Below are 16,823 nucleotides of genomic sequence, written 5' to 3' on the forward strand. Positions count from 1 at the left end.
TTTCTTTGTAATGCATAGCCTTTGCCACTTTCCCAATGTCCTGATCACAGTTCATGACACTTTCAGAGTAGATGCTTCTGAAGAGCAAGGGTTGTGCCAGATCCCCAGAATTTCCCCTGTTCCTCAGAGCCCTTCTCCCGGGATTGGTCTGGTTTCATTTCCAAAATCCAGTGTAGTCATCCATGTTAATTTTACTATATGAAACAGCTTAAATTAAAACATTAGGACAAATACTAAATATAATCTATAGATAATAGGATACAGGTGATAAATTTCTAAATAATACTGAGAACATCTAGAACTTTATAAGTCACTGAAGATCATCAATTATCTGAAGATTGTAAGCCCAGTGGCCTATATCTAACCTTACCTTTGTGTATGTGCATGTATTTTTGTTTGTTTTGTTTTGTTTTTGTAAATTCATGTAATGGAGAATAAGTGATCCATAGTTTTCCTAGAGATGAGGCTATGTGAAGTATCTACACCAAAACTGGTTTGCAAATATAGTCATTTTTTATTACTTGACTAATATACCAACTTTAAGCTGATCACTTTATCAAACTTACAAACTAGTGTGCACTCATACTGCCTTGGATATGTGAGAGTTATTTCAACCAATTTAATAGTATACTCAAAAAGAAGACCCTGGTTTTTTGTTTGTTTCTAACCTAGAGACTACCTCCCTTTCAGCTAGAGATAACCAGGGCTCTAAAGGCCACAGCTATATCCAAGATTCCCTGAGTACAGTAGTGTCTTAATGTACAGCAGTCCTGTTGACATTCTGTGGTGCAGTCTCTTAGGACACATCAGAAAATGGTATCACTTTTCACGTTATCATAAACAACTTAACAGGGCAGCTTCGGAATGAATGACTATGTAGGAAATATGGATAGTAGATATTTACATGGTCAAAAAAAGCCAGGAATGTATGCTGCATAACTAACAATGATCATGACCATCACAACCATTACCAATAGAAAGACATGGACTGCTTTAAACAGAGGGAAAAAGTTTGAAGGAACATAATGATCAACTCAAAAGAAGGAATATCAATTGTAAAAATATAATAATACAAAATGTATTAATACAAATTTGGGTATAGTATAATTGATAAATGACTCCAATCCTTCTCAGTCCTTGTTCTCAAATGATGTGGAGATAATGATCTCCCCTTCTTTGTGTGAGTGATTTCATGGAGAAAAGCTAGGAAAGGATTTCCTTGTGATCCTTTGGGACTTATTTAGTTCAGTGAAAGAGGCAGATTTTACTATCTTTACATTTGTATTAGTTGTGATAGTATAGATAAACAAAAAAATATATTTTTTTTCAAGGAAGTAAAGCTTTTTTCTCCATTTGTTCTTTGGCAATCCCATTAGAATTCCAGGAGGCATGAAAATGACATCATGTCTTACAACTGAAAAGTCTCAATAATTCTGTGAAATGGAACCCCTGCCTAAACCATGTTTCTGATGGAAGCTGCTTTATATTTATGCATTTAGAGCTGTGTTTTATGTCACATTTAAATTAAGTTTTAATATTCTTAAATATCTATCACAGATTACAATGCATGAAGATCAAAGGAAATGAACTTCACTTCTCAGCATAACAAATATTTGAAATACAAAAAGTTCAGGGGTGGATATTATAAGTAAGAAAGGTACAAAAGTTTTGCTTAAAAAAATAAGAAAAAGTTTAAAAATGGGTTTTTCCCCCCCAAATCCAAATAATTGTGGTCTAATCATCAGAGTAAAGGCTTCATCGGCTCATTCCTTTGATAAGAATGAGTTCATGAAAAAATGTATATCCAAGTGTGTGCGCAAGAGACATGCACATGCATCACACACACAAGCACAAACAACCACACAGACAGATACACAGCTGCGTTTTTGTTGTTCTAGGCACTTCACATCCACATTCTTAAGTCTGCCACCCGCCCATTGCATTTGGCAAGTTACTTCTTTGGAGGCAGGACATTTTCTTCAAAGTAGCCCTGGTTGATGACATTCTCTGCTGGGAAGTACCTCGCCACCACAAAGGAGGAGCCGTCACTTGCAGATGCTTTCCCCACTCCCATCTTCTTTGTGTTCTTCCAGACCATGGCTGTGAAGTGTCCAGTCCCAGAGTTGAAGCCAGGCTGCTGGAAGTTGTAGTTCTTAATTTCACTGTACCATCTATCAGCCACCTCCTTTCCTGTCTGATCGTAGGAGGCCCAGGCCAGCTTCTCTCCACACTGGCCACGACTGGACCCCGGGCTGTGCTTGAGGTTCCTCATGCTGGCCCGGGCCTCTGAATACTGCCGAGTTTCCTGGTTGAGCTTCTTGTAGAGCTTCAATGGGGGGACACCATGCTGCTTCTGGTACTCGTTGTGGACCTTCAGGGTCTCATTATTAAACTGTTTGGAAGCTGACTTGCCCATGGCCAGCTCGGTATGCTCTTTCAAAAATATTTTTTATTACTCTTTCGATAATATGACTCCACATTTTACATGGTTTGAAATACGACATAAAACAAACGAGGCAAAAAGTTTCAAAATTATTTTGAAGAGTATTCAGAAAATGAGAGATGGTGATTTAGAAAGCATAGTTTGTCTCCATAATGGATATAAAATGATTAGTGAGTATTTATATCAAAAAAGAAGATGACTTCCAACCAAAAGATTCCTTTCCAATATCTTAGATATATAGTGTCATTCTTTATGTTTGTTTTACAAATTTTTAAGAACTGAAAAATTGAACAGAGTTTTATGACAACTCTTTACTTGCCTCTGAAGAAAGTGTGTCTAATCACAAATGAAACCCAGCAGGTTCAGCTGCCGTGGTAATTAATTAGTCAGCACCAGTATTTCAGAAGAGGCCATTCATATCTAAATATAGGTTGAACCATTTGAAGAACAAAACAAAACAAGATTAAAGGAAGTATCTATATAGTTTTTTCAGGTCAGATTCTAGAGAAATAGAAAAATAAGACTCTTTTAACAGTAACATATCCAAATCTTCTATGTCAATATATTCCACAGAGATAGACAAATTGCCAGAAATAAAAAACCCTAAATATATTCTCTAAGATATTTAAAAGAAAATACATAATACCTGAGACTTTTTAAATAAAAGGCTCTGTGTGAAACATACTGTGGTAAATTGTGGGTACTTTTCATATTTTGCTTCCCAATTTTTACATTTTCTAAGCTGTGTGAATTTTTTAAGCTCCTTTTTATGGCAAGTGGAGGGACTGGCACAGATACAGTAATATGCATACACCTGAGACAGAGGTAGGAACTGCCTAACATATTTAGTTGCCTTATCTGAGATTTTCTGTGTATGTATGTTTTGCATTATCATTACAATTTGCTTATGTATCTAGCCAGGGTTTTCTCTTTATTTACCATGATTGAGATTATGTGTGCTTCTTCATTTTGAATATACAAGTCTTTCATTAATTCTAGAACATTCTCATCCATTGCCTCTACCCCATTCCTTCTAAATTTTCCTTCATATGTTAAATATTTTGATTCTATTATCAATGTCTCTTGTTTCCATATTTGATATCCTTATTCCACTCCATGTTACATTTTGAATGATCTTCTCAAGTCTATATTCTAACTCATTTATGCCTTTTCATTTGAAATAAATTCCTCTTTAACCCATCACTAAGATTTAATTTAATAATTTTATTTTTAACTTTTACTTGTGTTTAGTTATTTTTCAAATCTGCCTTTTATTTTCCATTTTTCTTACTTGTGTTCATTATACTCATTTTTCCCTAGTCATCTTATCCCAAGTTTCAGAGATATTAATTCTCCTGTTACTGAACCTCTTGGTTCTAAAATTCATCAGATTGTTGTTTGTTTTTTGACTCTAGAATTTTCCTGTTTTATTGAGTAATAATAGACATACATCACTATATACATGTAAGATGTACAACATGATGGTTTGATTTACATATGAGGGGGGGACCCAATAAAACCAAGATTATCTCTGGAGGGTGGACCCCTTGTAATACAGTAGTCCCTCTCTATATCGCAGTTCGCTTATTGCGGCCTCACTGTATTGCAGGATTTTTAAGAATATTGTATTTAATTATTTATCACAAATTTTTTGCTATATTGCGGGATTTTGCACTACTGTATACATATGTTGTTAAAGTTACATAGATTTAAGAGTGTAGAATATGTTTAAGAACATAAGTAGTGTTTATAAAAGTATAAAGAAGGTTAATAAAGGAGTGGGAAAGGTTAATAAGGGACTGGGAATGGTTTATAAGTGTGTGGAAGGGTTTATAAAGCCTTAAAATATATACAGATACTAAAATAAATGTAAGGTTCCTACTTTGTGGATTTTCACCTATTGTGGTGGGGGTCTAGAACGTAATACCTGCGATAAGTGAGGGAATACTGTACAGGCTTCCCCTGCTAGGTGAGTGTTCTAGGAATCCAAATGAATCAATGTACCAGCTGGCATTGTTGTGAGAGGCTGTTTTAGGCTTCAGTGAATATTTTTTGAAGACTCTTTCAACTCATTTGCCCATTTCATGATGGGTTATTTACAAGCTCACCTGCCCACACCACGCTGAGTGTTCAGCCGTTTTTGACCAAAAGTGGCATGACCTCTGTGCCCCATCCTCCTCCCTATTTACTCTCCCCAAGCAACTTTTTTGTTTGTTTCCCAAGATGAAAAAAAGTCCTCAAAGGGAAACATTTTGACAATGTGTAAGATGTGAAACAAAAACCAGCAGAAGCTCTAAAAGGCCTCAAAATCGATGAGTTCAAAAAGTGTTTTGAGCGGTGGAAAAAAGACTTGCTAGGTGTATTGCATCAAATGGAGAGTTCTTTGAAGGTACTGAGGTTTAAACTTGTAAGAACAAATATACAATTTTTTATAAACAAATTCTGTTTTGGGGTGCCCTTTGTATATTGTAAAATAATTACCAAATAGGTTCAACTAACATCCATTCTTTCATATAGGTACAATAAAAAGAAGAAAAAAAGAAAAAAATTCTCCTAGTATGAGAACTCTTAAGAATTTATTTTCCTACATATCATAAAGCAGTGCTAGCTATAGTCATTGTGTTGGACATTTTGAGGCTTGTACTTATGTTTACTAAGACTGTAAATGCAAACATTTTAATCATTAAGAATTTAAAAACAAACAAAGAAAAAAAATAACAGCAAATTCCGTATCACTATTAAGGAACTGACTGGCTGAAAAAAATAGTCTATCCTTCAACTCTAAGTCACAAAAGCCTCTTATATGCTGGATATTAACTCTGAAGACTTTGAAAATATGGTAAAGGCAAAATATCTTTTCTGCGCAAATATACAATTCCAATAAAAAAATGATCTCAGGAGATTCTGGGAACTCCTAGAGGGTCCATCACTATGGCTGAAGGAACATTACTCTAGTACATTTTTCCTAATGTACCTCAATATTTGTGGTTAAGGAAGTTCCTTTATAGAGAACAATTAGCTATTAGCTACTTATGACTTACATGTTTTATATTACACCCAATGGGAGACAATTTTCAGAAGATTTGTAATTTACTAAGACATACAACTAAGGTGTAAAATTTAATGTGATCCCAAATATTCAAGGTCAGTAGCAGAGATGCATGAAAATATTTTTAAATCCCAAATCTGGCTCAAGTTATAAAACTCATTCTCAATTTGTATTAATGATATGACCTTGGAGAGTTTATGGTGAAAAAGTAAATAATAAAATCAGCAAAATGAAGGGACATTCTCTGTATGTTGTATCCTGTCAGCCCAGGTGTTCTGTTACAGGCATACAATCATAAATAACAAAACAGACAGATCCCCTGATCCCCTGCTAGGATAAGGACAAGACACAGAAAAGATCAGAAGTAATTACAATTATTATAATAATAAAATAATTAACATTTACTGCTTTGTAAGTGCTGTACTAATTTCTTTATGTGCATTGTATCAGTTAATCCATAAATCAACTCTAAAAGAGACTCTCCTACATATTACAGATGAGAAATCTGAGGCCAGAGAAGTTAATTTGCTTATGAATACTAAATGGTAGACTTTGGATTTAACCCATGCAGGGAGGTAATTTTGTGGAAGGTTTTCTGGAGGAAGTAGCGTAACTGAAATTTGAATAATATATTCCATTCAGTGCCAACTGGGACTGGGGACAAATGTCCTAAGTATAAAGAAGCAAGTGAACAAGCCTAGAAGTAAGAAAAAAATCATGGCATATTTAGAAATTTTAAAGTGTTTCATTCTGGCTTGTCAAGATATGCAAGGCTAAAGACAGCAGAGAAGATGCTCAGAGCTAAGAGAGCACCAGGAAAGAAATCTTGAACCTTAATAATGGGATTACTTTATTTTAAATGCAATGTAGAACTGCACATAGGCTTTAAATTGGAGAATGACATAATCAGAGTGTAGGCAATAGATTAGAAGGAAGTCAGATAAATTTAGATGTTTTTACAATAATCCAAGTGATAGACAATGCTCATTTAAATCCAGGTGGAAACTGCTGGAAAGATTAGAGAGTAAGAGAATAGAAGGTAAATTGGACAAGACTTCTAATTTCTTAGAGAAGTAGAAGAAGAGTAAATCATTGTGGACGATGCTGTTGTCAGGCTTGAATAACTAGGAGAGTGGTGGTGTCATTAATGGGTTCCTGGAACACAAAAATAGAGATGTATTTGTGAAGAATATAATGATCTTGTTTGCATTATAAAAATGTTGACTTTGGTTATTGATTTATCAATGCAGTTGGAAGTTGAAATGTTGATTGGGCACTTTGCAAACCAGAGATAGCAGAGTGGATGAAGTTGCAAAGAAGAGGTTTGAAATGAGATGCAAATTACTTCCAGGACAGATACATAGAATAAAACACTTCCAAGAACAAAAAGAGGAAGAGCACAAAAAAGAGCTTATAAAGAATGAGGAAACCTGAAAAAAGGGGCTGAAAACAATATGGAAAACAAATTTCACATTTATTACTGGTGTTGTCACAAGTGCAATACCTAAAATGAACAAACTTAAGAATGCCAACTTTCCCTTTTTATTTTATAAAAACCAGTAAGGTATCAAATGTTACCCCAAGCTTTAAAAATATCTAAACATGCTACCTAAATTTGTTACTGGCAGAGACAAGCTTAGGAAATATGATAAACCAACTAATGAAAAGCTTTATTTTTTTATGTGAAAAAAAAAAAGAAATCCACTGTAAAGAGAAAAGGGGAGCTAGCAAGTAGGGTCCCCCAGAGAAATAAACTATATTCATTTGTTAGACAAGAAAGCAGATTTAGAGGATCCTCTTCACACAGTCTCATCACTTTGGAAATAATCTGAATGAAAAAGCGAACTGTGACAGGGACAAGTGACTGAGAACTGAATCCCCAGGATCATACTTATTTAGCCTAAAAACATGCTTTAGGAATTTCATCTTCAAAATTTCCTTGCATGATCCCTTTCCCACATTCTTTACATAGGCAAGGGATGAAAAAAAGCCTTAAAGCATTAGGGATAGTTGTTCTTGTTTTTATTTTAAAAAATCAATTGGTAATACCTAATTTCGATCATTTAGTTGGAAAGGCAAACTACTGTTACCTAGCTCTTCTTTACTTCCTCACTCATCATTTCTTTTTCCACATGGTCATGTTTTTCCACAGAAACAATATTTATACATTGTTTCTTAGACTGCCAAAATAAACCAGTTTGTTAACTTGGACTTTCAATATTATAATAGTAAACTGACAAAAAGTGTTATAATTTATCATAAGCAATAATATAGCAAATAATGCTCGATAAAAATTAAAAATCTATAATTCTCTAAAACTAACATGAATTAATTAAATTATAAAACTAATATATGAATTAATTAAATAATAATAATAATTCCAATGGCTTTTAAGGAAGAGTCAAGGGTAAGAGAAGTAATTCAGAAGACTACTTGAATTAAATGTTTCTTAAAGGCTGAATACATTGAGAACAGAAATGCTCTGTTGGATCTGGTGATGAAGACCTTGTCAGAGATCATTCTTGACCTTAGAAAAAGCAGTGAGTAGTGGTAGGAGCAGCGTTCAAATTTCAGAGGTTTGAATGAACATCTGTGAAAATGGAATTATTGCTGATGATTATCACGTTGTGAAGATTGTGTCTATAAAGAATGTGGAAGAGGGATCATGCAAAAAAATTTTGAAGATGCAATTCCTATAGCGTGTTTGTAGTTCAGTGAGTAAAATCCCAGTGATTCAGATGAAATTCTCAGTAATATGTGCTATAAAAGTTTTCCAATTATTTACATATCCTTAAATTAATACAGACATATCCATTTATGGTAATTACTAATAGGAGTATGCACAGCTTCCCCCATGATGTTTCTTAGATTTTGGCAAAATGTTGATGAAATTCCATTGTTATATCTATGGCTAGAGATTAAGTTATTTACATCTCCCAGATCAGTTCCCAGTATCTATCCATCCATCCATATATACATACACCTATTTATCCATCTATCTATTGATCCATTCACCCAATCAGCACATGTTTTTGTAGGTTTACTACATAGCAAAAGTTAAACTACAGTGGTTTCTCCAGACAGAGATACCTGAAACCTGATGTGCTATCTGTCCTGATTGTATTATACTCTTAACTAATTCAGAATATGAAAAACAAACAACCAAGCAAATTTTAGGGAAAAAAATCTTTTCCTATATAAATTGTATGGAGTTTTACCCCTTCCCCTTTGCCTCCATAGGAAGAAACTAAAAAAGAACCATTGTTATATTAGAAAAAAATATTTTAACTTTGTGAATACAGATAAGATGCAATGTATAAACTGTGAAACATATTTATACTATATGGCAAAATATGACTGATATTCTTAAAAGAGCTTTAAGACCAATTGGAAAAGAAAGATTACCCAAGTGGTAAACTGATGAACAGGAAATTTTCCAAAAAATAATGACAACAGCAACAAAAACAACAAAAACAATAAACAGATGAAAATAAGATGTGTTCAACCCTTTGGTAACCACAAATTAAATAATGATGAGAAAACATTTTTCCTTTTATATTTTCAATGGTGCAAAGAATAATAAAAGCTAGTGTTGATTAAGTATTTTAAGACTTCCACTTTCCTAGAATGCTGAGGTGAAGGTAAATAGGTAAAGACTTTTTTGAGAACAATGTTGACAGCATGTATTAAACCTTACAATGTGAATCTTTTGAATCTAGTAATACCATTACTTAAAATGTTTTCTTGGGAAATTCATCAATGCAAGATACATGAATACAAGGTTTCAAAGCCATGATAGTAATAATTACAAAAAAGTAAAAATACCAAAATATCTTTCCTATAACAAAGGTTTGCTAAGAGATCATACTGTGTACATATAGTGTATATAACAATTAAAATTATCTCCAAAAGAATACCGACATACTTCTGATAGAGGTGGCAGCATAGATAAACACGACTTGCCTCCTTGTACAACCACATCAAAATTACAACTAAATTATAGAACAACCACTACTCAGAACCATTAGAAATTGAGTGGAATGGAAGTCTGACAACTATGGAATTAAAGAAACCACATCCATCCAGACTGGTAGGAGGGGTGGAGACACAGAACGGGCTGGTCCCAATCCATGTGTGGTGGATAAAAATTCAGAAGGGAGATCTCAAAAGCAAGGAGTCCCAGGCCCATACCAGGCTCCCCAGCCCAGGGTTCCAGTGCCAGAAAGGTAAGTTCCCATGATTTCTGGCTGCAAAAACCAGTAGGTATTGAGTTGGTGGAAGAAACTTCTGGAGTCCCAAGCAATTCCTCTTAAATAACCCACAAACATACTTACTCAGACTCACTCCCTCTGAGTTCCTGCACAAGGGTAGCAGCTTAAAAGGCACCAGGGCATTCAGGAAGAACTGAAGTCTCTGGCATCAAGGTGAGAGCTGGGGGACAGCTTTTTCCCATACAGAAAGGTGGGCAAAGCCACAAAGCTGGGGGTCAGGTGCCATATCTGAGACTCCATCAACCTGACTAACACTGTTTGCCCTGCCCTGGAGATCCCCTGTGGCTCTGTCTCACCCAACTTACATCTGTTAACAGTAGCTTTTCCATTTGAATGGCTGGTCTTGGCTCATGCTTCCCAATTTCATAAATCCTCTCAAACTAGCAAAAGCCAGCCTTAGTGAGCCCACAGCCCTTGTACCTCTTGCTAAGTAGCTGTAGGAATGGCACTAGCAGCAGCCAGCCTAGATTCACAGCTTGGCTTCACCTAAAAATCTCCAAGCCCAGTACAAGTAGCAGCCATCTCATTTTGCTCTATAGCTCAGGTTAAACACAGGTGAGTGTTGACTTTGGCTTGCACCACTCAGGAAACCCCAGAGCCTGCGCACCTAGTGGACAGCTACAGACCACATCAGAGAACCATCACCCTGCCCCTGTACTGCTAATCCTCTACAGAGGGCAGAGGTTGATGGTCAGTGGTCACAGCCAATCTTTGCAACAGACTGGCCTGGGTAAATCTCTCCCATTGACCTGCCAACAGCAAGGCTCAAAAACAAGAGGAGGGTGTACACAGCCCACACAAAGGGTGCACCTCAAATATGCAGCTTGCTGTGTCACTGGACCCTATAGGACACTACTATGTAGACCATGCTACCAAGAAAGGAAGTCATAGCAGCTCTACCTAATACATAAAAAGAAATAGGGAGGCTTCCAAATTGAGTAGACAAACAAAAATGGCTCAAATGAAAGAATACATCAAAACTCCAGAAAAAGAACTACACAAAACGAAGATAAGCAAGCTACCAGATGCAGAGTTCAAAACACTGGTTATAATGATGCCTAAGGAACTCAGTGAGGACCTCAACAACACAGAATAGATCCAGTCAGAAGCAAAGAATACACTGATTGAAATAAAGAACAATTTACTGGAAAATAACAGTAGAGTGAATGAAGCTAATAATCAAAGCAATGATTTTGAACACAAGGAAGCAAAAACCAACCAATCAGAACAAGAATGAAAAAAGAATTATAAAAAAAATGAGGAAAGTATAAGCAGCCTCTCAGAGAACTATGAATGTTCCAACATTCACATTATAGGGGTACAAGAGGGAGAAAAGAAAGAGCAAGAAATCGGAAATCTACAGTAGTCCCTCTCTGTCTCGCGGTTCACTTATCACGGCCTCACTGTGCGGGATTTTTTAAAAGATCATATTTAATTATTTATCACGTATTTTTCGCTATATTGTGGGATTTTGCGGTACTGTATACATATGTTTTTAAGTTACGTAGGTTTAAGACTGTAGAATAAATGTAAGGTTCCTACTTCACGGGGGGGGTCTAGAATGTAATACCCACAACAAGTGAGGGGATACTGTATTTGAAAAAATGAAAGAAAAGTTCCCTAATTTGGTGAAGGAAATAGATATGCAAGTCCAGGAAGCACAGAGAGTCCCACACAATATGGATGCAAAGAGGCCCACTCCAAGACACATCATAATTAAAATGGAAAAGGTTAAAGGTAAAGAGAGAATCTTAAAAGCAGTAAGAGAGAAACAGTTAGTTACCTACGGGGGAGTTCCCATAAGAGTGTCAGCTGACTTCTCAAAAGAAACTTTGCAGGCTAGAGGAACTAGAAAGAAATATTCAGACATGAGAAGCAGGAAGCTACAGCCAAGATTGCTCTTCCCAGTAAAGATATCAATTAGAAAATAAGGACAGATAAAGAAAAAAAACTAAAGAAGTTCATCATCACCAAACCATTATTACATGAAATATTAAAGGAACTTAAGAAAAGATCAAAACTATGAACAATAAAATGGCAAAAAATATGTATCTATCAACAATTTAATCTAAAAAACTAAGCAAAGAAGAACAAAGAGAGTTTTGATGGTTGCCAGATGGAATGGAGTGTAGAGGAATGTGTGAAGATGTGAGGGGATTAAGAAGTACAAATAGGTAGTTACAAAATAGCCATAGGGATGTGAAGTACAGCATAGGAAGTAGAGTAGCCAAAGAACTTATACTCATGAACCATGGACACGAACAAAGGTATAGGGGTTGTCTGAAGAAGTAGGGGTTGCTAGGTGGAGGGGGAAAAGGGGAAAAATTGGGACAACTGTAATCATATAATTAATAAAATACAATTTCCCCCTTCCCCTTCCCTGCTGACCTCCCCCCCAATATGCTCCCCATATCTATAGTTCTTTTTCCACTCTCATTGCCTATTTAGTTTGCCTTTGCTTCAATTCCCTAGCTTCTGTTGTTGTTTCTGGTGATGCAGTTTTCATTTTAGTGTTCATAGTTTTGATCCTCCTTTTTCTAAACCAGTCCTTTTAACATCTCATATAACAGTGGTTTGGATCTAATGAACTCTTTCAGTTTTATTTTGTCCTGGAAACACTTACTCTGCCCTTCTATTTTCAATGACAGCTTTGCTGAATAAAGTATTCGTGGTTGTAGGTTTTGGATTTTCATTGCTTTGAATATTTCTTGCCAGTCCCTTCTTGCCTGCAGGGTCTCCCTTGAGAAGTCAGCTGATAGTCTAATTGGGACCCCTTTGTACATGATTCTTTTCTTCTCTCTTGCTGCTTTTAAGATTCTCTCTTTATCTTTAACTTTTGACATTTTGATTATAATGTGTCTTGGAGTGGTTCTCCCTGGGTCCAGTTGTTTTGGAACTCTCTGTGCTTCCTGGACCTGTAAGTCTATTTCCTTCCCCAAGTTTGGGAAGTTCTGCTTTATTATATTTTCACTTAATTTTTCAATTTCTAGTTCTTCTTCTTCACCCTCTGGCAATCCGATAATCCGTATATTCGATCTCTTATAGGGGTAGAGGGAGGGAGATGGTATAGGAATTAAGAAACATCATAGGAGGGAATGGAATAGACAGAGAGAGGTTGAGAAGAACTATATGTACAACCAATGGACATAGACTAAAAGGGGGGGGACAAGGGGAGGGAGGGGGGCCACCGGGTGGAGGGGAGCAGAGGGAAGGGAAATTGAAACAAATGTAACACTGTAATCAATAAAACACATTTAAAAAAATAAAATATAATTTTAAAATAAAGTAATTACCATCACCCAAAAAGAATACTGACATAAATATCTGTATTTTATTTATGAGCATTTTACTTATATTTATTATTCACAATTATGCCCTTAAAATACAGCTATATATGTGTGTGTGTATGTGTATATAACATTTATATATAGATATATACATCTCTGTTTTATTATATGTATATGAAGAAAGGGGAATACAGTAGTCCCTCTCTCTATTGCGGTTCACTTACTGTGGCCTCACTGTATTGCGGGATGTTTTCAAATACTATATTTAATTATTTATTGTGGATTTTTCCCTATATCACGGAATTTTGTGGTACTGTATACGTACGTTGTTAAAGTTACATAGGTTTAAGAGTGTAGAGTAAATGTAAGGTTTCTACTTCGAGGGGGAGGTCTAGAATGTAATACCCACAATAAGTGAGGGAATACTGCACAACAATTATAATATTTATGTGGTAAGATTATTGTCAATTTATATGTGTTTAAAGATTTTTTTGCATTGATCACATATACTTTTACAAATAGAAATTGTTGCTTTTTTAAAAACATAAGGGTGAATTATTCTCTTCCTGCTTCTTAATGTTTAGGTTGCAGAGATTGCAACCATTGGAGGTACGTAGAAAAATAACCTAACTTCTACTTCTAAGGGGCACACTTAAGTGCCGTCTCCCTCTTTTTTCTCAAGTTTATAAAATGTTTAAACATTTTAAAATAATATTGATTTTTAAATTTTAAAACAATATGGGGGAAACAAAAATGGAACCTTTAGTGAACTAATTGAGGTAAGAAATTGCTTTGGGAAGAAAATTAAGTATTGGGTTGGCCAAAAAATCTGTTTAGTTTTTTCTATAAAATAAAAGACACATTTTTTATTTTCACCAAAAACCTTATTGATTTTGATATTTTGAGTATTTTGGTTATCTCCCGCCATTCACGTCTAGTGGGTAGAGGCCAGGGGTGCTACTAAACATCTTCCAATGCATAAGGCAACCCCACAACAAAGAATTATTTGGCTAAAATGTCAATAGTACCAAGAAACTTCACAAACCACTTCTGACACATTTGATCAGTCACAGCATCTTCTCCATATGTGGCACAAATTTTTTTTTGCATCATACATGAAAAATGTTACATATTTTTCCCATCTTCAATATTAAAATGGCCGTACAAAAATTCACCAATTTTCATATATTTGTTAAATGAATGCTGCTATGACAGCAGTCACAATATAATGTAACAAAATTTTTTCACATGAAGTTAAAGAAAACCAGGCACTACAAGAGCCATAATACAGAAAAAAGGGTAACAGGCTTTTTGGCTCACCCAATAAGATTCAATTAAAGACAACTGTCAACCATCAAAACAAAATAAGCAACAATAACAATAACAGGTAAATAAAGAAGTGAGAACACTGCTCAAAGAAAGTACCACACCAGCAGAAAATATATCCAGGGAGTGGAAATTATCACAGAACACTGTACAGAATTATTAGCTGAGATACCATAACAGGAACAAGATGAGCCAGCGCATATGTAGCAAAAATATGGTCTATCCAGGTAGAAGCAATGAGCATGGAAGCTTGCATTAGACAAAGCAGTGCCAACTACTCCCAGATGGGGACATCAAAAGGATTATTTAAGAATCTATCTCATGACATGGTCTGGACTCACTCAATGTAACTAAAAAATATGCAGTTATATGAGCTTTTATTATATGATGTTGAAAGAGTAGAATAATGAAATAAACCATCTCTAACAGCTACCAAAACATGATAAAAATTATGTGCCAAAAAATGACATGATTATCATATTCCTGATGGGAAAACTCAAATTTGGAAAGAACTGTAACTTCAAACTATAATCCTAAAATTTCAACAAAAACTTTTGACAAATACTGATGCAGTGATTCTAAAATAATAAGAATGTAAGAATAGCCAAGACTATTTTGTAAGAAAAACAAAGGAGGTAGATTTTCTCTACCAGAAGACAGACATGTTACATAGCTATAGTAATTAAAGCAGCATAATAATGATGCAGAAATAAATGAAATATATCAATGCAATGGATGAGGGTGTCCATGTAAACATAGGAATTTGTTACAGAATTCAAATGCTATTTCAAAGAATTGGGTAAATAATTCACTCTTTAATACTTACTATAGCAAGATTTTCTATTCAATCGACTCTCCATACCATAATGAATTTCTTTCCATAGAAGTGAGTCACTGTAGGGTTTTTGAGGATTATTAAGCATATATTCTCCAATTATACACTTAAATTAGGAAAAAAAAAAAACACCAGAAGAGTTTGCTGATTCACTGATCACTCACCCTTATTAACTTCGACTCTAACTGGTGGATACCAGTGGTGTCTGGATCTCAGAAATCAGTTTTATCTCAGAATCAGAATAAGAAACAGTTTCTTCCATATATTTTCTTTCCTCCATTATAGTGCTATCCTAGAAGATTGCACAAGTATATCTGGGCAAGATTCGAAAAAAGATTATCATAGAGTCGTCCTCCTCACTTCTTCCTTTGTGAAAGGAGCAGTGAATGTTACTGACCAAGGTCTGGAAATGAGCAAGGGGTCATGACGCTAACTCAACCAAGCCCTGTATGGAGGTAGGATCTTTGAAGAATATCTATTCATTTTAGTTTTACTGTTTATAGTATGTCTCTCCTCTATCACCACTGGAAGGTAAGAAATTTTAACAGGGGCATGGATCATTGTTTTGCTCACTGATAAATCCCATGCATTACAATATTTTCTAGCTCATGATTATCTTCAATATATATAAATTAATGTATGAAAAATAGTATACCTCAATTTATTTGCAATAAGAGGATTTTCTGAGTCATCTCAATCCACCTGGTTAAAAAGTGGATCACTGAGTCTCACATGACAAATTCACTCTCATCAGCCCTATCCTCTAAGACTGAGTAGCTTGCAAGGAATCACTGGTATTATATATTTTTGTCAAGTTTAAGTATACCATCACAGTCTCTAAGTTTCAATCACTAAACAAAGCAAATTTATTCTCTCCCAAATGCTCTACACATAAAATTTTAGAATCAATCTCTGTGATAACGGATTGGTCCCGCCCAAAGACGTATTTGGCACTTGACTGGTTTCTGGGAGGTAATCTCTAATCCCTTGGAATGTCCTACGTGACAAGAGTATCCTTTTTTACTTGGAGTCTTTGAACCAACCACATAGTCTAGCTAACAATATGATTCACAATGGAGGCCAGGGGCCATGCAGTATGAGCTTGACCTTGTAGAGGCTGGAGACTAAGGTCATGCATCACTATGTGATAAAAACCCTGGGACCAAGGCTTGGGTGAGTTTCTTTGGTTGGCAATATTCAATGCATATTGTCAAACATCATTTGTGGGAGAAATAAGCACTGTCAACATGACTACACCAGGTGAGGACAAGTGGAAGCTTCACATCTGTTCTCCTCTAATTACCACCCTATGCATATTCCCTTTGTGATTTTATTTGTATACTTTCATTACAATAAACTGTAGCCATGAATATAATAGTTTTTCTAAGTTCTGTGATCCCTTCTAGTGAGTTATTGAACCTGAGGTCCTAGAGACCTCTTGAATTGCCCAATATTATGTATATTGTTATAAATAAGATCAGCCTAATCATTCTCTCTTCTTGATTTGTAATGATGAGAATCCATCCCATGGATATTCCCAGATTTCTGATGATGTATAACTTTGCAATATCTTTCATTTAACTTATAGCAAAGAAGAAGAAAAAATTATGAA

General features: G+C 35.3%; 1 protein-coding gene across 3 annotated transcripts; it reads right to left on the minus strand.

Moving 5' to 3' along the window:
• Nucleotides 1-1,900: 1,900 nt before the first annotated feature.
• On the minus strand, nucleotides 1,901-2,428 carry LOC150007353 (Golgi-associated plant pathogenesis-related protein 1-like). Of its 3 annotated transcripts, none has more exons than XM_090280514.1 (2): nucleotides 2,196-2,428; nucleotides 1,901-2,117 (listed from the first exon to the last, which is right to left on the minus strand). In XM_090280514.1, exons 1-2 carry the CDS (start codon nucleotides 2,414-2,416, stop codon nucleotides 1,952-1,954), a joined length of 387 nt encoding a protein of 128 aa, XP_090136640.1. In that variant the 5' UTR covers nucleotides 2,417-2,428; the 3' UTR covers nucleotides 1,901-1,951. The 3 variants fall into 3 exon arrangements, with proteins under 3 accessions (XP_090136640.1, XP_090136639.1, XP_090136641.1); XM_090280515.1 differs by having other exon boundaries at nucleotides 2,017-2,112; nucleotides 2,295-2,428; XM_090280513.1 differs by having other exon boundaries at nucleotides 1,901-2,428.
• Between the last annotated feature and the right edge of the window lie 14,395 nt (nucleotides 2,429-16,823).

Source organism: Furipterus horrens, unplaced genomic scaffold (assembly GCF_987537825.1).
Source record: "Furipterus horrens unplaced genomic scaffold, mFurHor1.1.pri manual_scaffold_6, whole genome shotgun sequence".
Taxonomy (NCBI): domain Eukaryota; kingdom Metazoa; phylum Chordata; class Mammalia; order Chiroptera; family Furipteridae; genus Furipterus; species Furipterus horrens.

Coding starts and splice junctions, on each gene's coding strand:
- LOC150007353 (XM_090280513.1), bottom strand. CDS start 2,416: ATGGGCAAGTCAGCTTCCAAACAGTTTAATAATGAGACCCTGAAGGTC.